This window comes from Mus caroli, unplaced genomic scaffold, assembly GCF_978045245.1.
Source record: "Mus caroli unplaced genomic scaffold, Mus_caroli_1 scaffold_2, whole genome shotgun sequence".
NCBI classification, from domain to species: domain Eukaryota; kingdom Metazoa; phylum Chordata; class Mammalia; order Rodentia; family Muridae; genus Mus; species Mus caroli.
Window position 1 is genome coordinate 75,784,916 of NW_028227257.1, and position 27,800 is coordinate 75,812,715.

The following is a 27,800-nucleotide window of genomic DNA, read 5'->3' on the forward strand; positions in this document are numbered from 1 at the left end:
TAGGTGTTTAGAATTTAAACCAGGGTTCCCCTAAGAATTGCTATATTGCTTAAAATTCTGTAATCATTCCCTGCTCCCCTCCAAGTTCAGAACCAAGGGTCTGAGCAAGTCTTATTCAGCTTTTCTGGACCTTGGTTTTTCCCTTCAGCCTCTTAAAACTTTAGACACAATTACTGTAAAATTAGAAATGTGTCATGAAATTAAATGTACATAACTGTATACATCGGATAATGTCTGCTGTGTGTGTTCAACGTAGTCAGGGCTAAACTGGAAACTAACCCCCAATACACATACACACACACACACACACACACACACACACACACACACACGTACATGAGGAGGGTAGGGGAAGTAGAATCCAGCTCTAACTAGTTAAGTAAATGATTAAGCTATATGATAATAGTGTCCATTGCATCTCCTCTTTGAGGGTTTCTCTGTATAGTCCTGCCTTCCTGGAACTTACTCTGTAGATCTGCCTGCCTCTGCCTCTGTCTCCTGAGTAATGAATGCTAGGATTAAAGGTGTGCACCACACCACCCCTGGCTGATTTAGTGTTCTTATTTTGCCACCAAAATATTTGCTTCATTGGTATCAAAGCACAAAGTAGCAATTTACCAAAATCCTGACTCTTGGTCAGAAAAAAAGGCAGAGCATTGGCGTGTTGGGTTCTTCCCACACAGTGGGATGGGTGAGACCAGAGACTGGCCAGAGTGAGCAACATAGACTACAGTTCAGGTTTAACTTAGTAAACTTGGCCTATTTGACCAACATGGTCTCTGTAGCCCATTCAGTGGTTTTAGTTCCAATTGTCCCAGATATGTCAGCAGTTTTGCTCGTCCTTTGTCCTTTTAGAATTTATCACTTCCTCTTTCTACCTCATATTTCCCCTAGTTTGGCACAAGATCTTTTGTGGGATCAGATCTGTAAATTAATAGCTTAATTTATTCTGGGCCCTCGCCAACTTCCCTTCTGTATATAGTTAAGATTGCAGCAGACTGTACCTAACTCGATAACAACCTCCTCTGAAGCCACAAAGAAACTGCATTGATACCTAAATTAACATAACTGGGGTGGGAAACAAAAATATAGTAAAAAATAAAATGACTCCTTTTCAGGCTACTAGTCTTCATTAACATCACCCTTCACGTATAACAGGTCGGTAGACTCTGTAAAGCACCAAGTTAAGTACTAGAACTGCAGGCCAGTTTGCCTTACAGCTTAGGCAATCGACAGACTCTAAAGTATGAGCATAGCCTTGCTCTCATACTATCTCCCTTACCTTTAAACGAGATTTAGTTTTTAAAAGTTGTGTTTTGCTCTTAGAAGATCTACTTTGGATTTTCCCCTACCTAATGTAACTAGTAATGAAAACTTATAGGGGTCAGGCAGTGGTGGCACGTGTCTTTAATCCCAGCACTTGGGAGCAGAGGCAGGTGGATTTCTGAGTTCTCGGCCAGCCTGGTCTACAGAGTGAGTTCCAGGACAGCCAGAAACCCTGTCTTGAAAAAACAAAAAACAAGACCAAAGCTTAGAGGGATGCTGATGTTCAATGCAGTTACACAGAAAGTTTGGTTTGCATGCTCCAGTAAATCCAGAGCCTTTTTTCTATTATGAAAAGTTAAAAACAACAACACTGGACGGAGCTAGGACACGTGATGCAGTCCACCATGGATGATTATACCTAAATGACCTTGGAAGAAATTCCAAATTTGTTTTATTTCCTCATCTGTAAAATAAGGTGCAGGATGTGTGGTAAATGTGTTTCTTTGAAAATATTACCAAAAGATCTATAAATGTAGATCCTGAGAAACATTAGCTGCAGGTAGAGCATTAGGTATCAGACACAACTTATAAACTACAAAAATGGGCTTTCAAGGGAAACAACATCTCTGATGGACCCTTAAGATGCTAGAGGGTAGGATAGGCAAACCATCTTAAGATTTAACCTCACCAACGTGTCCAGTTCTGACCAAAGCTTGCTTTCTGCTTGGGAAGCCAGGCTTCCTTGTACCAAGTTCACTACTGTGAGAAGAACTGCATTGTTTGATTTGAGGTTTCTCCCATTTAAAAAAGGAAATGAAGTACATGGCTGAAAACTTGTGTTAGGGATGTTAGCAAACGATCTGCAGACCGTGTTGCTATTGTGACTCATGAGTGGCTGGCTACAGCTTAACCTTTGAACACTACACCAGTACTGGTCTGGCTTTGCTTTTTTTAAAAGACTGAACAATACAGACTTGCTGAGTAAAGTTCTATACACTAAGATATAAAACTTAGAAATTTAACCAAATAATTTGTCAGTTATGATTAGTTGATGAATGGGTTCCTAGAAGCCATATGATCTATAAAACACTGTCTAATGTATACATCCTATCACTGTATTATGGAGATTTTATCCTTCCATACATTTTCCAAAAATAATACAAATTAAAATAATTAGCTTGATGACTTATTAACAAAAAATTTTGTATGTTCAATCCACTATTTCTAAGTTGAGGTGACAGAGAGGAGTGCATAAGAGGAGTCCCTGCAAACAGGCTGGTTTGTATCTACGTGATTTATACACTGTGACTTTTTCCTGCTGTTTTCTATCAGCCTTAATTGTGAAAAATGGTGCCATGTTGCCCTCTTGATATTATTCTGGAGATCAGTTAGGGCTTATAGTATCCAGATGCATACAGTGCTACACATATCTGCAGAATTAGCTCACTGAGGTCTGCTTAGCAATATTTTTAATTGACTTACGTGTTCTGTGGGAAAAGAAGAATCATAAACCGTCTGTGCAGTTGCATTCCTCTCTTCACTGGGCTGCCCCTTGGGATCTAGATGGATGCTCCAGTTACTCACGGTGTCAGCAGCTCTGCCATTGCTGGTAGGATCTGATTGACAAACAGGAAATGACAACAACTGAACTGTATCCTCTAGACACTCATCTTAACGACTGAACTTTCTGATCTTATGATTTTGTGTTTAAAAATCAATTTCATTTCAGATTGGAGATTACTGTTTCATAGACTTTCCTGTTCCACATTTCTTTTCAGAAACAAGATTGTATTGTTGTCATTTCCTATATCATTAAAAAGGGTAAGATAGTATAAATACTTCCTTAAACACGTACATACAAAATGTTATTTCCTGGTTACCACATTACCCACACATAAATGTTTAATGACTATTCTACAAATTCAGATTAGTGAAGAAGACGGAAAAAAAAAAAACCACCAGAATTTACAAACTATTTAAGAAAATTGCCACGAAAGGTTGGGGGGTTGGGCTTAATAACAAAAAGTACTTAAGTACAAGAGCTGAAAAATGTTAAAAGACATGCTTAGTAAGAATATATTCCGTTTTAGAATCTTAGACACTTCTATGCTTTTGAAATGTGCTCAGAAAATGGTGACTGTTACACCAGACCCTAAAGCTATGCTTAACATTACAATTGCACTTTGGAAGATGCAGTTATACAGTATTTTGATGTTGTTTATTTTTCCCTACATCAATGGTGCTAGTAAACAAGGTGTTTACTCAACAACTTTGACTGAGATTACTATTAGCAGAGTAAACATATTTTCTCACTTTCATCACAGACTTTCTTTGATATGTGTAACTTACAGCTGGGTAGTACCTATTCACATGGAGCCTTTGGCATGTATGGTATGTTCATGCATATGCATGTTTGCATGTATGTAGGTGCACAAGTGTGTGGCAGTCAGGCTGATGTCCGATGTCTTCATTGACTCTCCACCTGCTATGTAGAGGTAGGGTTGCTCACTTGAAACCGAGACTGGCTTATTCAGTTAATCTAGCTAGCCAGCTCCCGCCAAAGGATCCCGAGGGCGGCCACGCCCACCCACAGTTGTTTGGATGCTGAAGAGCAAACACTGGTCTTTATTTTCACATGGCAAGTGCTTTTACCAGCTGCCTTCACAGCCCAATATGTTGTACATTTTTAAACATCTGCAGTAAAAGTATAAACAAAAGCAGGGAATATGAACTTCAATATTGGCACCCAACATCCATGTCTCTCTACCAAATCTATATTTCATCAAGTTATATTTGTTTCTGGATTTTTTTTAAGTTATCATTCATGTGCTACTTTAAAAAGAAAATGGACCCTCTAATCTCTAAAGTAATATGGATATAACAGGTACATAACTACTAAAAGATTAGAGTGCTTCAAGCAACAACAACAAAATCCAATGATATGAAATAAATTCCTGTTCCACTTTTGCCAATAAAATGAAGAACTGGTTGAATTTATGATGCTGGGAAATGAACAGGTACAAAAGGGAAAACGGAAAGGGGAAGACCAGTTTCTCAGAGACAGAGAGACAGATTGAGATTGATTCATTAGGTAGTTATTCCTAGTTTAAACTTAATGACCTAGACCTGTTACTGCTGCCATACTTTAACAATGAAAAACACTTCCAAATGTAATCAGTGATACACTGACATTACTACTTAGAGTTGGTTAAAAATAATTTATCTAATCCAGACAGTGGTTACAATTTTAATCCCAGTACTCAAGAGGCAGGCAGGCAGATCTCTGACTTCAAGGCTAACCTGGTCTACAGAGTGAGTTCCAGAACAGGCAGGGCTACACAGAGAAACCCTGTTTCAGGAAAAAAAATCATCTAAATAAAAACATTCTATACTATGCTTAGGAGATTTTATATACAAACACACGTATGTTCTTTTCACTTTAAACAAATCCAGAAACTCTTTGTCAAGAATAGTTAAGTAGTAGGAAAAAAAAAAAAAAAGATTTCAAGCATGGCGTTGTTTTCTTACCTGACTCAATGTTTTTTCTAGTGTCATCCAGAACAACATTCTTACAAAAAGTCAATGGAGTAATCACTCGGCTTTCTGACAGATCTACTGTTTTCTCCTTCAGAAATAAAGGGATGCTGGACGTTACAGTGCCCACGGTTTTAGTTTGATTTACTTTTGGCCAAGGACTAGGGGGTACAAACTTTATGTAGCCTGGAATTTTCTCAGGTTTATCTGGACTAGGAAGATCAAAGGCTGACCTTGCACTTGTGCTTACTGAGTCTGTGGATGGAGTTGCATGAGACAAATGTGCTTCTTCCAGCTGACCTTCACGGCATGTTCCTCCTGACAGGATGCCGTTTAATGCCTCTGCTTTGTCTCTGTTATTCAGCAACATGCACTGTCTTCCCTTAACATCCACCAAGGAAAAGAGACCACTTTTTGGAGTTTCAGTTATCTGATTCTCACTGGGAGGCTGTTTTTCTGAGGAAGTTGTCAGGGGAACTACAGTTTTCAAACCTTTAGCTTGTGAAGTATGACTGTCCCCTTGGTTAACCTGAAAGTCTGAGACACTCACACTGCTTTCTGAAGCTCCCAGATGGTTCTTAAGTGAACTGTTCAGTATGTCATTTGTATTTGTCCTTGTAGTTCTTTCTGCAGGATTTGGGGCAGGTTTCACCACTGTTGACATAGTATTAATACTGTTTTCTGATTTCTTAAGTGCTGTCAACTTATTACCAGAACTAGCAGATGGACCGAGTGGGCTGATGACTGCAGCACAGGCAATGGTTCCTCCCAGCTTCTGGGGAGCCTTACTGGCTAGCTGATAGCAAGAACGGGGCTCTGTGCTGCACTGACTCTCTTCTCTTACCGTTTGTTTTATTTTTTGGTACTTAACATCTAACGTAACATGACTTGAATCCTGTAAACCATGTTTCTTACACGGATCAAGATTTAGTTTTATATCTAGAAATGAATCTAAACCTGCTTTGGTTTGGTCATGATTTGTAATTTCCTTCTCAGTAGCATTTTCCAGGTCTGCTGGAAGTAATTTGGATTGCTGTTTGAATGGGTTGCTTTCAGGACCATCTGTGTTATAGTTTCTTTTGTGAGCCATCTCATTTGACATGCCATTAGAGGATGCTTTGTTACTTCGAGTGTCCAGAGGTATATCTCCACCACTGTGGAGAAGGCCTAATCCTTCAGTTCCTTCTAAGCGTACCATTTCTGTTTCTAGTGATTCATCTACCACTAAAAAGAAATTATTCAGTGATTTAAATTCTGAACATCCACTGGCTTTTTCCAAGCACAGCTTGTCTTTTACTTCTGCAGTGATTGATTTTCTACTGTCAGTAACATCTGAGGTTTGTTCTTGATCAGTTGCATCTTTATCTAGGCAAAGGACTCTGTGTGGGGACATTCCACTTTGGTTTCTGTCCTGAGACACCATAGTATTAATTTCGCTTTTGGCACTTATTTCAAAAGGCTGTAAATCTGTCATGAAGAAGACATAATAAAATGTTAGAGTCTCAGTAAAGCTCTTTATAACATGTATCACCTATGTTTTGTGAAAATATATTTAGCTTTAGTCTACTGTATACTAATCATACAAACATGACATCAATTTTATTCAAATATTGAGTTCCTATATAAAGCAAGTGTATGTCTGGATGCTAAATTCTTGGCTCTGCTCCAAAACATTTTTGTTTGACAATATCAAAATCCCTTTGGTTTATAAGAGGGTAAGCAGCATGGGTATTACCCAGTGGGGCAAACAGCATGAGGTGTTTGCACATGGTCTTTATTTTTCCTGTACTTGTTTCCTTGGGAGCATGTAGTACAATCCCATACAAAGATAGAACTGATAAAAATTAATGTCTATACTAATCTCCATTACAACCCAGGTCTAACAACATTCACAAGTTGATAATTAGCTTGTTCATGTTTGACAATCATTTTGTTGTTGTTTATTACCCTGTGAGTATTTTAAAATTCTGGAATAATTTTGGGCCAATTCACAGAATATCTACTTACTCAAGACAATTTTATTTATCTTTGTTTTAACTACATATATGAAATCATAAGTATAGCTAAAATAACTAGAACATTCAGTTCTTGAAGGGCTACTTTCTCCCACATCTCCACCAAGTGGCTATTCACCCTCAGTCAGTGCCACTTTAAGCAATTCTTTATAGTGGAGGAATTGATAAATAGTCTCAGTGCTTACTCTAGGCATCTAAACCAAGAGAAATGCTATGGCTTGCTCACCGGAGATGTACTGGTGACCAGAGAATATTCTTTGCAAAGACACTGTTAAAGACTCATTTGCAAAATAGCTGTTTACATACAGATGAACAGGTGTTTCCCAACAATATCAGAAAGTCCTTAAAGCAAAGCTGTAACTGTCAGTCCCCTAAACGGCAGAGAGGCCCACTATGTGCTTCATCAATGCGACCGGGAGGTTACCTTCTGGGCCCAGCATGTGCTTTATTGACATGATGCTGAGTTTACCTTCTGCAGCTTCTCCTATAGGTAGGTCTTTCTTCTCCTCTTCTCCGTATTCAGTGTCCAAACAAAAACTCTTTGTATTTTTTCCCCGTATTTCTGGACCAGAATTGTACTTTTGTGTGATGGTATTTTCTGATTTTTTCCTGGTTAGTTCATCACTATTTTCATTATTTAGTTCTGGAACATTCTAATATAAAATGGAAAAAAGACTGTTTACGTATGTTAAACATTTGAGCAAACTTTGCTGATAGGGTGGATTGTAGTTCAGCTATTCAGCAGTTTCATCAATTACTTGTGTACAGCCTCATGTTTAAACAAACTGGAGAGCTGCCTGCCAATCCTGTCGACTACATTATCACAGCACCCAGGCTGGTTAAGTAGCATGTTATACACTACAAGACAGCAAACAAACCAGGAGTAGTAGTATATACCTATCCTTCCAGCACTCAGGAGGCTGCAGTAATGGATCATCAGGAGTTTGGAGCCAGCCTGAACTTTAGTGTGCTCTAGGTCAGCTTATGCAACAGGGTGGGTGGAACCAGATTCTAAAAACTTTCCTTTTTTTTTTCTCCCACAAAATATGACCTATGGTGCACTACACTAGGCTTTGGGGTATAATAATAAGCAAAATACATTCCCTGCCCTCAAAAGACTTAGTTTAGTGTGCCTATTAAAATAGAATTAAGACAACTTCAGTAAAATGTAGGAAATGTACAGCATTATAAACCCACACAGAATCCCCTTGGCCCAGCTGTGAAGTATGATGAGGAGCACAGAAGAGGATGAGGAGAGCAGGGAGGCAGCAGGAACAGAGAGAAGTCTTGGAGGGAGAGGAATGCAGATTTCATAGCCAAGTGACATCCTGCACTTCTCGTTCTGAGCCAGTTTACTAAACCCAAGTCACACTCAAGTGTGCCTGCTTTCTCATCCATGGCATGCAAATGCAATAAAGATGAAGTCAGAGACACAAAACCTTCACAGCACACTGTCCTCAATTACTAAGTACGGGAGCTATTTTTACCAGTTTAAGGGCAGCTTAGGAGGTAAAGAGGAAAGAATAAAACAGTAAAATACAGTAGAGAAAAAAGAGGTGGGTAATTGAAAGGGACAAAAAATTATAAGTACTTAAAGAGACTGAAAAGTATTGGTTGGATACAGCGTCTGGGGGGTGTAGTGTTCAGTGGATGGACAGGGGTGACAAAACCAGACTGTCTTATGCTGAAGAATGAATAGGAGTAAGAAAGAAAAGAATATCTTTGTTCTTTCAGCAAATTTGCCTCAACATAAAAAGAAAAGACTTGGAGATGGATTTAGAACTTTTAATATGAATGATTGTTAGATTTTTGTCAAATGCCTTTCTCCATTTGATGAGATGGTCATGTGATTTCTGTCCTTTAGTCTGTTTATATGGTGGATTATGTTTACAGATGTATGTATGTTGAGCCAGCCCTGAGTCCCTTAGGTGAAGCCAGTTTGATCATAATATGTAATCTTTTTCATATGTTCTTAAATTTGGTTTGCAAGTATTTTATTGAGAATTTTACATCTATGTATGTTCCTCAAAGATTAGCCTATAATTTTTATTTTTGTTAGATTTTTGTCTGGTTCTATAAATTGTGCAGAAGCAAAGTGTGTAATAACAATAACACAAAGAACATGAAGGAGAAAAATGACAACATGACTGCAGAGGCTTATTCCCATCAAAAGCTCTGAAATATTGTTATTTGAAAATGTATTATGACTTGGTGAGCAGGGAGATCACCAAGCTATGGCACGAGGGCCAAATCCAGGCCAATGCCTGCTCTGGTACATATGATTTTATTGATATTCATTGTAAATGTATTTAACATTATTAAGCTGTGTGTATGCAATGTTAAAGTAGCAAACTTTATGTTATATACATTACCATAATAATAAAATATAAGCCATAGCCCTCTTGGAATAAATAAGTCAAAGGCATTCCCCTACTATTACTTATCATAGCAAAAGCAAACAAGGAGCCTGACATGGAGGTGCATACTGGGAATGCCAATACTCAGGGAGACGAGGCTGCAAGATCATAAATTCAAATTCATCCTTGGCTACACAGTGAGTTCAAGGCAGCTTGGGCTACATAGGACCCTGTCTAAAAAACAACAAGAGCAACAACAAAAAGGGGGCGGGAGGGTAAAAGAGAGAAAGATAGAAAATGAATATTTCCATTAAAGTAACGAAATAAAGTTATAATGTAAACACTAATCACTTTTGTTTTGGTATCTTTTGTCTTACTGATTTTCTCTTTTTTGAGATAGAGAAAGAACATGCAGTTGGGTACAGAGGGAGATGGGGAGGAGCTGGAGGGAAAATCATGACCAAAATATATCGTATAAAAATATTTTTAAATAAAAAAAATTTAAACATTAATAATAAAAATGGAGTCGCTGTATTCATTATCCAATAGACCCAGGACAACAAATATTACCAGAATAAAGATGAACACTTTATAATGGTAGAAAGGCCAATTAATCAAGAAGTTGTAACAATCATAGTCAAATGCCTACTGAGTTCAAAGACATGAAGTAATACCTAACAGAACTGCAAAGAGAGAGAACCTCACAGCTGAGATGCAAGGTGAGATGAGAGCAGGAACTATGCAGGGGCCGAGGCTTGAGCAGCACCTGCAGCCAGCCTCACCCTGGGGGACACTCATCCACCACTCACCAAAGCAGCAGCGGAATATATTCCATTTTGAAGGGTATATGAAGTATTCACCAAGATAGAAAATATGCTTAATCACAAAACAAGTCTTAATATAAAGATATGAAAGGTCTTTCATAAAGTGTTATCTTGCCACAGCCAAATTTAATTTAAAAATTGTCAAATATTTGGAGATTAAACAACATATTTCCAAAAGGTCACACTAATACCCATGGGTCAAAAAAATACTCCACAATAAAAATCTTAAGAGATGTTGAACTGCTAGGCATGATGGCACACACTGTAATCCCAGCATCCAGGAATAGGAAGCAGAAGGATCACAGGTTCAAAGCCAGCCTCCGTTACACAGGGAAATCCTATATAATGATAATGAAAATGAGGATGAGGATGATAATAATTATATTTATTATTTTAAATAAAATTTCAAGGGCTGGGAATGTACCTCAGTGCTAGACTGTTTTCCAAGCACGTGCGAGGTCCGAGATTCAATCCTCAGCACTGAGTAAGAGTGAACGCTATATAGCTAACAGTACCAAGAGACACTTCCTAACTTCAAATGCTTGCAATTAGAAAACAATTAAAAATTTCAATTGCAATAATCAGTAGCTAGAAAGAGGGAATAAATCCAAAGTAACTGGTATGGAGAAAATAAGAATGCAGCATCAAAACAGCAAGTAGAGAGGGAAAAGAACACACAGGAAACCAAGGAAGCCCAGTTCTCTGAAAAGGGGGAAAAATGGAAAATACTCTAACCAAACTGATCAAGAAAAAAAAAAGACTTGAATTCCCACTATCAAGAATGAAAATGGACAGAGCAGGTATCCCTGAAATTCAGATCATCATTAGGGGCTATCTTAAAAGTTTATAATCTAATACACTTAAAAAATAAAGAATAAATGAACATTTCTAGACAAATAAGACTTATTAAAATTGAATTCAGAGCTGGGCAGTGGTGGCGCACGCCTTTGATACCAGTACTTGGGAGGCATAGGCAGGCAGATTTCTGAGTTTGAGGCCAGCCTGGTCTACAGAGTGAGTTCCAGGACAGCCAGGGCTACACAGAGAAACCCTGTCTTGAAAAACAAAAAACATAGTGGAGCATGTGTCCTTTATGTTCATAGCAGCCTTATTTATAATAGCCAGAAGCTAGAAAGAACCCAGATGTCCCTCAACAGAGCAATGGATACAGAAAATGTGGTACATTAACACAATAGAGTACTACATAGCTATTAAAAACAATGAATTCATGAAATTCTTAAGCAAATGGATGGATCTGGAGGATATCATCCTGAGTGAGGTAACCCAATCACAAAAGAACACACATGATATGCACTTACTGATAAGGGGATATTAGCCCAGAAACTTAGAATATCCAAGATACAATTTGCAAAACACATGAAACTCAAGAAGAAGGAAGACCAAACTGTGGACACTTTGCTCCTTCTTAGAATGGGGAACAAAATATTCATGGAAGGAGTTACAGAGACAAAGTTCGGAGGTGAGACAGAAGGAAAGACCATCCAGAGACTGCCCTACCCAGGGATCCATCCCATGTACAACCACCAAACCCAGACACTATTGCATATGCCAGAAAGATTTTGCTGACAGGACGCTGACATAGCTCTCTCTTGTGAGGCTATGTCAATGCCTGGCAAATACAGAAGTGGATGCTCACAGTCATCTATTGGATGGAACACAAGACTCCTAATGAAGGAGCTAGAGAAAGTACCCAAGGAGCTAAAGGGATCTACAACACTATAGGAGGAACAACAATATGAACTAACCAGTACCCCCCAGAGCTGTGTCTCTAGTTGCATATGTAGTAGAGGATGGCCTAGTCGGCCATCAATGGGAGGAGAGGCCCTTGGTATCTCGAAGATCATATGCCCCAGTACAGGGGAATGCCAGGGCCAGGAAGCAGGAGTGGGTGGGTTGAGGAGCAGGGCAGGGGGAGGGTATAGGGAGCTTTGGGGATAGCATTTGAAATGTCAATGAAGAAAATATCTAATAAAAAATGCCTTTTAAAAAAGTAAGAAAAACAAAAAACAAAACAAAAAGAAAATTGTACCAAAAAGATACAAGAAAACCCTAAGCAAATCAAAACACACAGTGAAATTTAAATAATTTAAAAACCTCTCCAGCATTGAACAACAAAATGTCCAACACTAGACAGACTCCCTGCTGAATTTCATCAGTCACTCAAAGAAGACTGGTTATTCAGAACATAATGCCAAACCCCAATATGCAGTCACGGTGTAAAGAACAGTGGGAAATACACACTGCAGTAAAGATGGCAGTCAGACCCACCTGGCATGGAACGCAACAACATACTGCACAGAGATTATACACCAAGGTCAACTGAGGTGGATCCTGGAAACACAAGAATGCTATTCATACACACCAGTGAATGGCTCAACAAACAGTCAAGTATAAAAATCATAGGATCATCTAAATAAATGGAGAAAAGACTTTTGGGTAAATTCAACGTCCTTCATAAAAGCCCTGAAAAAACTAAGCACAAAGGATTGTACCTGAACACTATAGAAAGGCTGTAGAGCTATCCTGATTGAAACTGAAAACATGTCCTCGAGTAATACAATAAGACAGGGAGAGGGGCACAAATAGGAAAAGGAAGGAGTTAAATTATCCATGCTTGTAGGTGATGTAACACTATACTGAGAAAAAACACAAAGATTCTCCCTGAATAGTTTCAGATCTCATAAGCAAATCCAGCAAAAACAACAGCTTGTCTATATACCTATGAACTACCTAAGAAACAAATCAGGGGCATATCCCATGACAACAGTTTCCGGAAGAAGCACTCAGTGTCCTCATTTGCATCTCTGTGGTTGGCCAAGACTAACTTAGGGGAAGAAAAGCTTATGTCATAGGAATTTTAGGCCACAGTACATATTGAAGGAAATTGAGGCAGAAACTCAAGGAAGGAACCTGGAGGCAGGAACTGAAGTAGAGAACACTAAGGAATGCTCACTGGCTGGCTTCCTCAGCTGCCTTTCTTATCCAACCCACGACAACCTGCCCAGGTGGGCACTGCCTACTTCCTCAGTCATTAATCAAGACATGACCACAGGTTTCAATTGAAGCTTCCTGATCCTGATGACACTAGTTTTTGTCAAACTGGCAAAAACTAACACAATCTCAATGGAAACAGTGGAACTCTGTTTTAGAAACTGATAAATTCTAAAAGTGAAATGGAAATGTCAGAAATCTATAATAGCAAAAAGGAACTAAAAATAAAACAACGAAACTGAAGAACCTCTACTCAATGTTCAGATGTTTAAGAGCTGCACTGATATAGACATTGTGTTACTGGTATCAGTTTCTATGTCTGATAAATTCAGGACCAACACACAGAGTCCAGAAATAGAACTACCGAAGAATAATATCTCAAGCTACAGTAGAAGAAAGAACAGTGTTTTCTTTTTCTCTTCTATCCCTTTCTTTTTCTTCCTTCCTTCCTTCCTTCCTTCCTTCCTTCCTTCCTTCCTTCCTTCCTTCCTTCCTTCCTTCCTTCCTTCCTTTCTTTCTTTTTTGAGATAGAGACTCTCTATGCATAGTTCTGGCTGTCCTGAAACTTGCTTTGTAAACCAGGCTGGCCTCAAACTCAGAGATCTGCCTGCCTCTACCTCCTGAGTGCTGGGATTAAAGGTGTGCCCTACCATACTGGCTAAGAAAGGGTTTTCAACAAATGTGATCCTGGGGCAATTAAAAATCCATATTTAAGAGACTGGAGCTTTATGTTAATCTCCACAGAAACACCTAATAAAAATGTATAGCAGACAATATGGCTGTACTAACTCGTTAAAATCTGAGCAACTTATAAAGCAGTAAAAATTCACTAGCAATGGTCATAATTTAACAGTTAATACTCCAAAACATATTTAAATTTTACCTGAAACTTCTTACATTCCTCATTTTTTTTCTGTTCACATAATTTGTTGTAATGTTCTTGCAACTTAGCATGAGTTTCCTTAAGTGATGACAACTCATTTTTAATCCCATTCATTTCTCCACTAAGCTCTTCAACCTAGAATAAAATTAAACCAAAATGAGCAAGTATTTAAACTTTGCCTGAAAACATTGTTTTATAAAAAAGTAAAAATAGGGCTGGCGAGATGGCTCAGCAGGTAAGAGCACTGACTGCTCTTCCAAAGGTCCTGAGTTCAAATCCCAGCAACCACATGGTGGCTCACAACCACCCGTAATGAGATCTGACGCCCTCTTCTGGTGTGTCTGAAGCCAGCTACAGTGTACTCACATATAATAATAAATAAATCTTTGGGCCGGAGCAAGCAGAGTTGACCAGAGTGAGCAGGACAGAGGTCTTAAAAATTCAATTCCCAACAACCACATGAAGGCTCACAACCATCTGTACAGCTACAGTGCACTCACATACATAAAATAAATAAATCTTAAAAAAAAAGTAAAAATAACAAAATTAACTACTCTTATTAAGAAATAACATTGTAAATAGTGACAAGTACTTAACAAACATGATTGTATAATTATACTTTTTGAAAAATGTGAGGCTTAGAAAGGTTAAATAACTTGCACAACTCAGTACAGGTAGAAAAGAGTGGTCAAGCTAAAAATACAAGCTAAACCTAGGGCCAACGCTGCTAAATGCCTCCTTACAAATAAGATTTACTTCTAGTCAAAAAATCCTACAAAAGCTACACCTGTGCTGATCAAATCTCCATCGCCACACACTGCATGTGCAGTCTAGCTGAGCCAGCTGGAGGTATGGAAGGCTCAGTACCACAATGGACATTGGCAGCTCACATTTACATCTGGAAACTGGGCATCCACTGCCTGTGCAGCCCGCAATCACTTTCTTTGGGGATTTTTTTCCCATAGATCTCACATGTGATAACAAAGAGATAGACACATAGACTATATAGGTCTGATCTCCATTTAAGAATATCCTTAAAAAACCAAACTGGCTTTTTGCTACTCAACCATATTCTGCTTAGTACCACAAAATTATTATAGTTTATGACTGCAGAATCTTAAAATCATATGATCAAACCATTTTATTTACACTTGCAAATTATAACTTCACCAATAAAAGTGCCTTTCTTTTTTCTAAGAAAAAAATGTGTCGTTTAGGTGTTTGCATGTGTCTCTGTGTGCATGTGTGTGCCTGTGTGTGCTCATGGAAGCAAGAATTGGTCATCAGCAACCCTGGAGTCACAGGCGGCTGTTCACGTCCCCATGTGGGTGCTGGAAACTACACCTGGGTCCCCGGCAAGATGACTCAAGAGATGTGCCACCATATACCCAGAAGATGTTCCAACTGGTAATAAGGACACATGCTCCACTATGTTCATAGCAGCCTTATTTATAATGGCCAGAAGCTGGAAAGAACCCAAATGTCCCTCAATAGAGGAATGGATACAGAAAATGTGGTACATTTACACAATGGAGTACTACTCAGCTATTAAAAACAATGAATTTATGAAATTCTTGGGCAAAAGGATGCATCTGGAGGATATCATCCTTAGTGAGGTAACCCAATCACAAAAGAAGTCACTAGATATGCACTCACTGATAAGTGGATATTAGCCCAGAAACATAGAATACCCAAGATACAATTTGCAAAACACAAGAAAATCAAGAAGAAGGAAGACCAACGTGTGGATACTTCATTCCTCCTTAGAATAGGGAACAAAATAACCATGAAAGGAGTTACAGAGACAAAGTTTAGAGCTAAGACGAAAGGATGGACTATCCAGAGACTACCCCATCCAGGGATCCATCCCATAATCAGCCACCAAACCCAGACACTATTGCATATGCCAGCAAGGTTTTGCTGAAGGGACCCTGATATAGCTGTCTTGTATGAGGCTATGCCAGTGCCTGGCAAATACAGAAGTGGATGCTCACAGTCATCTATAGGATGGAACACAGGGCCCCCAATGGAGGAGCTAGAGAAAGTACCCAAGGAGCTGAAGGGGTCTGCAACCCTATAGGTGGAACAACAATATGAACTAACCAGTACCCCCCCCCCCCCAGAACTCGAGTCTCTAGCTGCATATGTAGCAGAAGATGGCCTAGTCGGCCATCATTGGGAAGAGAGGCCCCTAGGTCTTGCAAACTTTATATGCCCCAGTACAGGGGAACACCAGGGCCAAGAAGTGGGAGTGGGTGGGTAAGGGAGCAGGATGCGCAGAAGGGGGGTATAGGGGGCTTTCGGGATAGCATTTGAAATGTAAATGAAGAAAATATCTAATATATCTAATATCTAAAATATCTAATATCTCCAGCACCATTTTCTCCAATCTTCATCTTTTTCCCCACTTGGAAGTTGGCCATTGTTGTATTCTCAACAAGAAGAGAAAATGGCTGTTAGTTTGTTTTGCTTAAGTGATGTGTTTGTACCATGCTTGTTATATTTAGTTTGCAGCTCCTTTCTACTTTTCAGCTTTAATCCTCAAAGCACTGCTTCCAAGCCTCTTAAAGACTGTATGAGAAGGGAGTCAGATGCAGGGCAGAGCAACTGAGCTTACTGTACTTGTTGCTTGATGATATATTTTCGTGGTGGATATTATTAACCAATTTTTAGTACTGTGATATAAATATGGGATATTTTTCTTTAGATTTGAGTAATGCATATCAAAACCATTAATGACCAAGTTGATCTCTCAAAAATATGAATTAGAAAAACCTAATCGTTACAAATAAATTGAATTTTCTATAGCAGAAATCAAATAAAATCATCTGCAGAAAATGTTTAAAAACTTTTGTTCAAATATATTAGTACAATAAAGGAAATAATATAATTAGTACAGTAGTCTAAATTAGAATATATGTTTCTAAAATATAGTTTTGTAAACCCATAGAAACCTTCTAGTGTGTTCATTTGTTTTTGTTTTTTGGTTTTTTTTGGTTTTTTGTTTTGCCTCTTCAAGCTTTTATTTTTATACTTTTTTTGTATTAAAAAGAAAAGCATAATAATTACCACCAATTACAAAGGACTAGAGCAGGACCAGAATAATGAATGAATCACTTCAGCCTGGGAAGCAGACACTCTCAATAATATTAATGTTATAATACAAGCTCATTCAAGTATTTTACTTTTTTTTTTTGTCCCACTGATGGAATATCCTAGCACATGGTAAAGACAATGTATGAGCGTAGGTGGAACCTTCTCTGCAAAGCCCATGAGAGCTTTCCTTTCCTGTGAGAACTGGGCTCAAAGTTTTCTTCTGCCTCTGCCATCACCATGGCCGGAGGAGAGGATGGGAGCTGGGGAAAACCTAGGGGCCCTTTGAAGAGATACTCTGGGGTCCCATCCAGGGGGACAGAGTAACCTGAGCCTCTAGCACTCCCCACCACTAGCCTTGTCCTCATGCCCTTTCCCTCATGTCCAGACCTTCCAAGCAGCTTGCCTTCTTTTGTAAATGTCCTCAAAAAGGAGTGGGAGGAGCTACAGAACAAAAACATTGAGCAACTTGACATGGGCCCAGCACCTCAGGCAGCCTTTTCTTTGAGGTGTTAATTCTTTTATTGAAGAGTGAGTAAAGCCATGCTTTCTCTATGTCATGGCTTGAGATACAACAGTTTGAATTCCTTTCTAAGGAACTAAAAAGGCAATGAAAATTGATACTAAGAAAAGGCAATTTTGTGATCCATCATTCTTGAAGTGAAATTTTGCGTTGCAACTTTAATTTATGTCATTTTCTACAATTGTTTTACACATTTTATCAAAATTAGCATTTAGTGTAAAAGAAGTAAATGTGACAAAGGAAGTAGCTATTTACAGTATATTATCTCATAATTAGTACACAGTAACCAACTGCTGCACGCGTTCTGCCATGGCTCTGACACAGCTCAACAGAACTCTTGGGGCTTTGCTCACCTGCCATGGCTTACACATTCTAAGCCACTAAGATACACTGAATCATTTTATTAAAACACAAAATTAATTTCTTCGTCACATATTAATAGCTATTCTATATCGTCACATTGGCTTTATATTTATATATAAAATACATATGCATATAGTCTTCCATGAATGAAAACATCAGAGGGAATTGTATTAAATTTAGTTTTTAAAAATATACTCACTTTGGGGGAAATATGATTGCAGGAAAAAAAATGTGTCTAACTTACCAATTTTGCAGTATTTTCTTAACATTCAATAATCATTTTAAATGTCTGTAAATATTTAAAATACTTAAATATTTGATAATTTAATAAACGTACATGTTTCTTCCAAGTTCCTAGTGCTCGCTCATGCTCCTTCTCAAGACTAAGGAACTTTTCTTCATTTTCTTTTACCTTCTCCCTTTGCAGCTCATTATCTCTTTCAAGGGTCTGCAATAAAATTAATTATCCAAAAAATAATCAATACCACATTAATGAATTTTGATGTGTTTTATGTTGCTCAGACCTTTACGTGGAACATGCTGAAAGTGCCATACAGATCAGTGATAATGTGCTACCTCAACAATAATTTTCATAAATTAACAGAAAGGTGCTTAGAGTTTAGCTAACAAGAAATAGGGGGAGGCTATGATGAAGAAACGGCTATAAAAGGGTATAAAAACATTGCCATTATTCAGTTTCACTGCATAAGTTTTAATGTACTGAAAAAGTAATATAAAGTACAGCGTTGAAAAGCATGAACTGTAGCCTAACCTTCTAAGATGTTAACTACCATAGGGCGTTTTTATCTGTTTATCTTAGAAGTTAACTGGCTAGAAAATCTTTAAAAAATGATTCTAACTTCAAATTAATACTTTTTGGCCTAACTTATTTAACACATCATTTAGTTACTTCATTGAATTAATGTTAGAGAATCACTCTATGCCATTGTTTCAAAGAAAAACTTTTTTAAGAATTAAAAGAAAATTGCCAAGTATTTTCTAAGACTGGGATTTTGGACCTAAGAATCACTATCTCTCATTTATTAGGTTTCTTTTCTATCTACTTGTATTTCAAACTGAAAAAAAAGGTATCTATATATCTAATACATCTATGATTTTAATTCATTTGTTTATCATTTAATTCATTTGTAAAAGCCAGGTACACTTGGTAAAAATTCCCAACCACACAAAATAATATAAAAGGGAAAGGTAGAAGTGACCTGAGTTCTCTTCCCCAGAGCTAGCACCTTATATATTTCTGTAATCAGATTACTCACTGCAGAAAAGCCCACAAAACGTCTTTCTCATACATCTGAGAACCTTGTCACACATATTTAACTGTTCTGTAATTTGCTGTTTTAAAACTATCTCTTGTTCACTTTCCATACTATAATATAATTATACTACATAACATATTATACTATAATATTAATATAAATTCATCTCATTTAAAGTCTTAAGAACATTCTTTCTAAAGAGTTCTTAGTTACATCTAAAATTTTAGATGCAATTGGGCATGTTCAGGGTGGTATGGCTGTAGACTTATGTAGAATATCAATGTGTAAATATATCTGTGAAATTCGGGCAACACATCTAACAAAAGCATTTTGTAACTTATGATAAGAACATTCTCCTCTGTCTCAACAGGAGTTCTGCACTTTGAAATATCTAAATGAATACCAATTCTGATTGCCCTATTTCAGGATAATGTGAACACTTTCACATACTACACATTTCCTTAACCCATGGTTATGTATAATAACTAGGCAGTTTTAAAATATGGTCTAAAATTTAATAGACACAGTATTTTAACATCTTATTATCTTTTTATAGTATCTATTTTTATGGACAGTATACTCTATTTTACAAAGTAGATCAATGCTTAGATGAGAGAACATACCACAGTCACATTAACGATAAATGACTAACAGCATCATGTTCTTAAAAGAGTGTGTATCAGGTGTTTTATCAATTCCTTCTGGTTCATGCCTATCTAAAAAAGATGGCTCCCTTCAGGCATTCTGTTTCGGGTCTTTGGAGCCCTTCCATTACAACTTGCTTTATTATTCTCAGTTGACTGCATACGCCAGGTTAATAGTAAGGATTCCCTCTTCTCCTGCAGTCCCCTGTCGCCTAGATCTCATGGTTACCACTTCCTTCCTTTCCTTCCTTTTCTGGGTACTGTTCTATCATAATTAAGCAGGCATGGATGGTAAGTGTTTCTGACGCCCCATATGACTCCTGAGAAATTAGATTAGCTGAGAGCAGCAAAACTCTATTTTGGCGATTTCTTCCCAAACTCTGCAGATACAACTCTGGTTTTTTTCTTTTTTTAAAGATTTATTTATTTATTATATGTAAGTATACTGTAGCTGTCTTCAGACACACCAGAAGAGGGCATCAGATCCCATTACAGATGGTTGTGAGCCACCATGTGGTTACTGGGATTTGAACTCAGGACCTCCGGGAGAGCAGTCAGTGCTCTTAACCACTGAGCCATCTCTCTAGCCCTCTATTTTTTTTTTTCCTACCCTCCAGTTTTGTCAATGAGAAAGCTAAGGCCAATGTGTTATTCTCACTCCTAATTCTTTGCAAGCCACACTTTTCTGCAGTTTTAAAAGTTTTTTTATGTGTAGTGAATATTTTACAATGATACACACTGATGCGAGGCAAAATAAACTCATATCCCTCAGGCCAGTGAAAACTTTTTGTATTGTTTCTTTGATCATTCTTTTTCCTTCTTCTTGGTTCTCTCCCTTTCTCTGAAACATACTAGACTGCTTAGACTGAGTCTCTAATTCTTTTTCTCTAATTTCCATCTTCTTCCCTTGTGTGCATGTGTGTGGGTCAACTCCAGATATCATTCTTCAGGCTCAGTAGAGGTTTTTTGCTTTTTGGGTTTGTTGTTTTGTTTTGAAAGAGCATCTCTCATTAAACTAGAGCATCAACCATATAGCCTGGCTTGCCTGCCAGTGAGCCACAGGCATCTGCCTGTCTCTGCCTCTCAGCACTGGGAAGCTCACAGCACCTCAGCTGGGTTCTTACTGGTTGCAGGGTATTTAACTTGGGTCCTCATGCTTGCATGACAAGCACTTGACCACCTGAGCTAACTCCCAGTTTTACCCACACATCTATTGATTCTACTTTCTAAACAACTATCTCAACATTATCTTACAACCTTTGTTTACACTCATGCTTTTAGTAGAGTTTCTCTAATTCTGTGTTTATGGATTTCTAATTCTTGTCCTGTGGATTAGTAAGCATATTTCCTTTAAGCAGTCTTGGTTTTACATGTTTTTAGACTGCTATTTTTGTCTGCTTTTCGCATGAGAGATTTTCTTCAAATGTCCAGTAATCCTTAGTAATGTATTTGTACTTAAGAATAAGGTATTAACAATATGGCCAAACACTAGCTAGCCTTCACTGTAGGGAGTTCTGGCTTAGCTATTTCTTTTAGAAAACATTAATTGAAGAAACTGATCTCGTCCCTTGGGGAATGTTAGTTTCCTCAGAAAGGAATCTGCCATTCACTTTCCTGGGAATTAGAATAGTGGTCCTGTAACTGGGAGAACTTCACTATAATGTTTCCAGTAGTGTACTGATAAATAGAGGAAAGAGAAAGGGAGGAAAGATGAAGAGAAGGAGGGGAGAAGAAGGAAAGAAAGGGGGAGGGGAGAGAGTGGGTAGAAAGTGCAGTTGGGTTGATGGAAAGGGGGAAGAGGAGAAAGAAGAATTAATTTGCAATAGTTGCCATTTCTGTTAGAGACATTATTAATTTCAGGCCACTGCTATTTTGACAACCAATTTCCTAATTATAAGGGTGCTCCAGCATATTACTAGATCCCTTTCAACCTCATCTCTCTCTCAAATTCCAACCATACACCTCCAAGTGGAGATAACCAACTCCTGTGGGGGAGAAGGAGGAATCTGGGGTTGCAATAGATCCTTACACAGATGTTCTCATCTGGATTTCTCAACTGCATATCCCACTTCTAAAGACACAGGATACTATAATTCCTGACCATTTCTGGGTTTAGTTTTGTTTGTTCAGTGGTGTGGAGATATACTCCAGTGTCTCCCTGTCTTAGGCTTTCTATTCCTGTGAGAAACCATGATCAAAACCAACTTGGGGAGGAAATGGCTTATTTTGAAGTTCCATTTCACAACTCATCATCCATGAAGTCAGAGCAGGAGCTCAAACACGGCAGGAACCTGAAGGTAGGAACTGATGCAGAGGCGATGAAGGAATACTGCTTAGTTGCTTGCTCCTCATGGCTTACTCAGCCAGCTTTCTTATAGCATCCAGGACAAACAGTTGAGGGGGTGGCACTGCCCACAATGAGCTGGGCTCTCTCACATCAATAAATTAAGAAAATGCACTACAGGCTTGTCCACAGGCCAGTCTAGTGGAGACATGTTCTCAGCTGAAGTTCCCTTGTCCAAAATGACTCTAGCATGTATCAATCTGACATAAAACTTACAATGCTAGGCAAGGATCCTACCACTCAATTACATCACAAGCCTCATTTCTGCTTTGATTAGGTTTCTATTTCCCTTTTCTGCTCATTGTCCATCTTGTTCAATTTTAAAGCTTAGCCTTTTATGGTTTTTTTTCATCATTTCCATGTTCTTGTGGATTTATCACCATTTTACAGCAGTTTCAAAAGGTGGCAGAAATGAATGTAGGGTAAGTTAATCATCTTAAGCTGGAAGCCATAACCAGGTAGTCTCGAACTTGGGAAGAGCCCTAGTTTACTCATGCCACACAATTCATTCACATAATAACACTTAACAAAGTCCTACTGCATGCCTGACACGATCTCCTGTGTTTATGATCCTTCAGTTACAATGTTACTGTCTTTATGAAGTTTATATTTATCAGGAATATAAACTTGTACATAATATAAACATACATGAAAATATGTTATTATTTCCAACAATTCTGAATTAACAAATATGAAAAACATTGTAAAAAATAGATATTGTCAGAGGTCAAACAAATCATTTGCTAAATCCTTTAATTTTCAAAAACCAATAAAATGTTCTAGTTAATACAGTAATAATACAACAACAACAAGAGTAAAATATAAAGATTACTCTTAATACTATGACTGTAGGAACATAACTAAACTTACAAATAGAATTTAGGTGTCTATGTTCTTTCTAACTTCACATCTAAAAGCTTAAGACAGATGACAGCATAACTGCGGAGCACTGAAACCTACCAACCATTACCAAGAGCAATGATCCCTTTTAGTGCAGGTGGAATCAGAATGCTCCTCACGAAAACACTTGCCATATCTAAACAGTGTAATCCTTGGCAACAGCTCAGCACGAATATTTTGTTATACTATATATCAGTGGTTCTTAGACATCAGTCTGCAGCTAAGCACCGATCCATGTCCACAGCCAAATGTCACTACATGACTTTTCTTATAATGACCTGTCCTTTGTCCTGAGATTATATCTTTAAAATACATATGTTTTTAATGTTCTGTTTTATAAAATGATGGTGATGATAAATGATAATATTTTCTTTTTGAATGTGCTACTTGACAAACTTTCTACTATATTAATGAAGGAATCTAGCATCTTAACTTTTAAAATTAAATGACAGAACAAGATACTTAAATGCAACTAAACATTATATTAGATAGAATTTACATAAAAATAAATATTAAATATATGTATATAACCTGATTATTTTCTCTTAGCACCTTCAATTCTGCATTGATTTCAGTATTCGCCTGAGTTTCTTGCTGAAGTAGTTGCTGCATATGTTGAAAAGAAATGATGATATCCTTCAAAAACATAAAAATAAATCATGTTTCTAAGTTTGTTCTTCAAATATATTTCTGGTTTTAAGCTACTATTGTTATAACTTAATTTTCATACTATATATTAAACTAATAGTATGTTTATAATTTACTATCTAAAATGATTACTGCTACACAAATTTCTATCAAGTATTATTTCTAAAAGTCCCTTAACTTGTAAATTTAGTTTCTGAAATGGGCCACAGATTCTAAGACATTACTGAACAAGGTAAAAAATTCAAAACTGAAATAAACCTGTTACCTTACTCACCCACAGGTTAGGAATCTATCACTAGTAAAATGTTGCATGAACTATAATATTATAAAATGACTCCATCACCAATCACATGGAGGTAAAGAAAGAAAAAGAAAAGACAGTACAGAAGAAGAGGGGCTGAAGAGACAGCCTGGAAGTTTAGAGAACTTGTTGCTATTGCAGAGGACCCAGGTTCGGTTCCCAGCACTCACATGGTAGTTCACAACCATCTGTAACTTTAGTTCCAGCAGATCCAATGCCCTCTTCTGGCTTCCATAGGCACCAGGCACAAACATGGTGCATATGGATATATTCAGGCAAAACATTCATATACATAAGATAAATCTATTTTTAAAACAATTGTATTTCTTTAAATACAAGAATAGATTCAAATGAGAATAAACTGTTCTAAAATAACACATGGTGTATTGTGTTTGTGTGTGGTGTGTATACACACACATTTTCAGTAATTATCTGCTAAGTTACTACTGGTCTAACAAGTAACTTCTCAAAAAACAGAAATTTAGCTAGGGAATATGTGGCTGATGATGCCTATAATCTCGGCACTTGGGGGGCTGAGACAGGAGGATTGCCAATGAATTTGAGGCCATCATGGTCTACATAGTCAACTGCAAGCCATCCTGTGCTGAGACCATGACTAGGAAAAATGGCCCAGCAATTAAGAGTGCTTGCTATACAATCATGAGGACCAGACTTAGGCTCCAGCATCTGTTTAAAAAGTCAGGCGTTTTGCAAGCATCTGTAACTCTGAGGGATTGAAGAGTTCTGGCCTCTTTGTATAGAGATATATGAGCATGCATATGAGTACATACATACAAATGCACATACTAAGATATATACACACAAAAAAAATAGATGTAAAAGCACACACTTTTTAATCCAGGAGATAGAAGCAGGTGGGATTCTGTGAGTTCAAGGTCAAATATGATCTGTGAAGATCATATGACCCAGTACAGGGGAATGCCAGGGCCAGGAAGCAGGAGCGGGTGGGTTGGGGAGCAGGGCAGGGGGAGGGTATAGGAGACTTTTGTAATAGCATTTGAAATATAAATGAATAAAATATCTAATAATAAAAAAAGGTCAAATATGATCTATATAACCAGTTCTAAGGCAACCTGGGCTACATAATGAAGCTTTGTCTCAAATAAAGCAATAAATAAAATCTTTTAAAATGACAAAGCAGAAGTTTACATTCAACTGATTAGAAAGACATAAACACTCCACTCGGTACATGTTAGCTGAATGCCTACTCCACACCTAGGTACATATCATTCCATGTCTACTTCCCAATACTGTTTTTTAAAATATTAACTGACTTCCAAAATATGTGATGACTAGCTTACCTGCTTTTCTTCTTGAATGTGCGTAATCTCTTCATTAATTTTCTTATTTAATTCTAATTCCTTAAAATTGAAGAATTTTAAAGTTATAATGTAAAATTCAGTAAATTCTATATTCAATTGCTATGTTTATGTTGAGACATTGCCTCCAGTGAATTACAAAGCCCAGTGTCGGCTAGTACAAACAAATATTAAAACTATAAAATTTCTTCTCTTAAAAGTTATTTAGAGCAGGGCTGTGGTGGCGCACGCCTTTAATCCCAGCACTTGGGAGGCAAAGGCTGGTGGATTTCTGAGTTCGAGGCCAGCCTGGTCTACAGAGTGAGTTCTAGGACAGCCAGGGCTACACAGAGAAACCCTGTCTCAAAAAAAAAACAACCAAACAAAAAAAAGTTATTTAGAGACACCACTGTGCCATAAAATTACCTGAAGCTACATTTGAATGGGATTAAAATTGTTATGACCAAATTTTGTATTAAGTTTTTGCTAATGACAAAAATATAATAATTTTAAAAATATTAATATATTATTTTTACTCTATTAACTTATATTTTGTGCAACAATCCTGAAGTTCTCATAGTTTTGGTAAGGTTTTAATTTTATAAACTTGAATACATTTAGTCAAATACCATGTTGAGTCTTTCTTGGAGTTCTTCATATTTTTGTTCTTTAATTATTAGATCTATACTTTCTTCCTCCATCTTATGCTGACATGTGACCTTGGACTTAATCAACTCTGAAGATGCTTTCTTTAGTTCCTTAACATAAAAACAAAAAGCAAATTCAGTATACATATTTCAATAAAGCCAGACATTTTCATGGTAATTTCCAAATCTTTAAAATTATAATTCATTAAGCAGTAGAATATATATATATATATATATATATATATATATATATATATCTCCATTATTAAAGTTCTTTGCAGATCCCATCCTTTTATTTGGAACACAGCCTTGTGACGTCTCACACGCCCCATCTCTTAGCCCCTTCTCACAACTGTCACCCTCCTCCTTCTCAAAAGTTTCCTCTTCACATTCATCTGTGTCTTGTCTTTTGACATATGACTTTAACTTGTCAGTCTGTGTGTTCATGGACTTGGAACTTTGCAATGGAGCCTAGTAGCCTCACTTATGGGTACACAATGATTGTCTCTCTCCCCGACTCCACCAATAGTCAATGCGTAGACAGGATGGAGCATGATCACACAAATCCCTTCCCGATCCAAGACTGCAGACAGTAGGCTTAGTCTTTCCCAGGCCCAGTACAGACCACTACCCCTGCTAAGACCATGACTGAAACGGCGGTCACGCTCAGCCGATCACAGTTTGCAACCCTTCTCTCTTCTAGCTCTTACTTACTTCACCCCCTCATCCACAATGCTTCCTTGGCCTTAAAGGAGAGAATATAAATGTCCTAACCATCACTTATTCTCAGCATCTGGACCAATGAGTCTGTACATTCAATTGCAGCTCACTGCAAAGTGACACTTCTAACTTATGGACTGAGCCCTTGGCAGAAAAGATCTCATGGTAGAGTGAGTGCTCAACATAATTTTACTGACCTATCAAGGCCCCTTTTGGAAAGAAGTTTTTAAAAGACAAAAGTAAACAAATAACTACGTCCTACGGAGCCCTAACACTCATAGATGAGATAAGAGGCCAATAGCAAATGTTGGAAAGTACAGACAACTGAGGGAGTAGGAAGCCCAAGAATGTGGTATCTAGGAGGGGATGCCACCAAAACTGAATGCCTCAGTTCTACATGTCACAGCTTCATATAGCTCTGTGTAAATCCCCATTCCAAATCCAGGACAATGAGTCTTAGGTGCATACACCACTTTTGGGTATGCACATTGCATAAAAGACTGTTGTTAATCCTGTGGATCTAGCAGTAGGGCTTTTCTTAGAAAAGCAGCAGGCAATTCACTGTCTGGCAGATGAGGACTCTCAGTTTGTATTAAAGTGACTAAACAGAGCTAGAGAGAGAGCTCAGTTGTGAAGCACACTTGCTCATGCCAAGAACCCGGGTTCAATCCAGCATCCTTATGGCATCTCACAAATATCCCGAACTCCAGTTGCAGGGGCCTACTCTAAGAGCCTACTCTGACCTCTTCAGGCACCAGGCACTAACATGCACCTGCAAGCAAAACACTTGTACACACACATAAAGTAAAAATAAATTACATAACAAGATAAAAGTTTGAATGACAAAAGACAGACTTGAATTAAGAAAATGTGTGAATGGGCACATAGACGGCATTTGACCATTCTTACTTGCCATGCTCTCCCCACACTGCTCTCTGTCCTTATCACTGATCTTGGGGAGAACAGGAAATCCTGTGTTCTTTGGACCCCAGTAGGGTTAGATCTATGGGCAATACCTGTGTAGTAGCTGCCTCCCTATAGACTACAATCCAGTAACAGCCCCGCTTTTCAGGAGCTCACAGCTCAACCTTTTGGGCTGTAGCTACAGTTCTCTCCAAGTCCCACTGTGA

General features: G+C 37.8%; 1 protein-coding gene across 1 annotated transcript in view; it reads right to left on the reverse strand.

The window, feature by feature from the left end:
• Ccdc73 (coiled-coil domain containing 73) overlaps positions 1 to 27,800 on the reverse strand; it is a 111,697-nt gene that overhangs the window by 1,573 nt on the left and 82,324 nt on the right. The window contains exons 10-17 of the mRNA XM_085834605.1: positions 25,933 to 26,061; positions 25,307 to 25,366; positions 23,567 to 23,671; positions 18,208 to 18,318; positions 13,892 to 14,026; positions 7,285 to 7,468; positions 4,795 to 6,267; positions 2,749 to 2,882 (exon numbers count right to left, since the gene is read on the reverse strand). Of these exons, the coding sequence (XP_085690731.1) occupies positions 2,749 to 2,882; positions 4,795 to 6,267; positions 7,285 to 7,468; positions 13,892 to 14,026; positions 18,208 to 18,318; positions 23,567 to 23,671; positions 25,307 to 25,366; positions 25,933 to 26,061 (2,331 nt within the window). The remainder of the gene's footprint in view (positions 1 to 2,748; positions 2,883 to 4,794; positions 6,268 to 7,284; positions 7,469 to 13,891; positions 14,027 to 18,207; positions 18,319 to 23,566; positions 23,672 to 25,306; positions 25,367 to 25,932; positions 26,062 to 27,800) is intronic.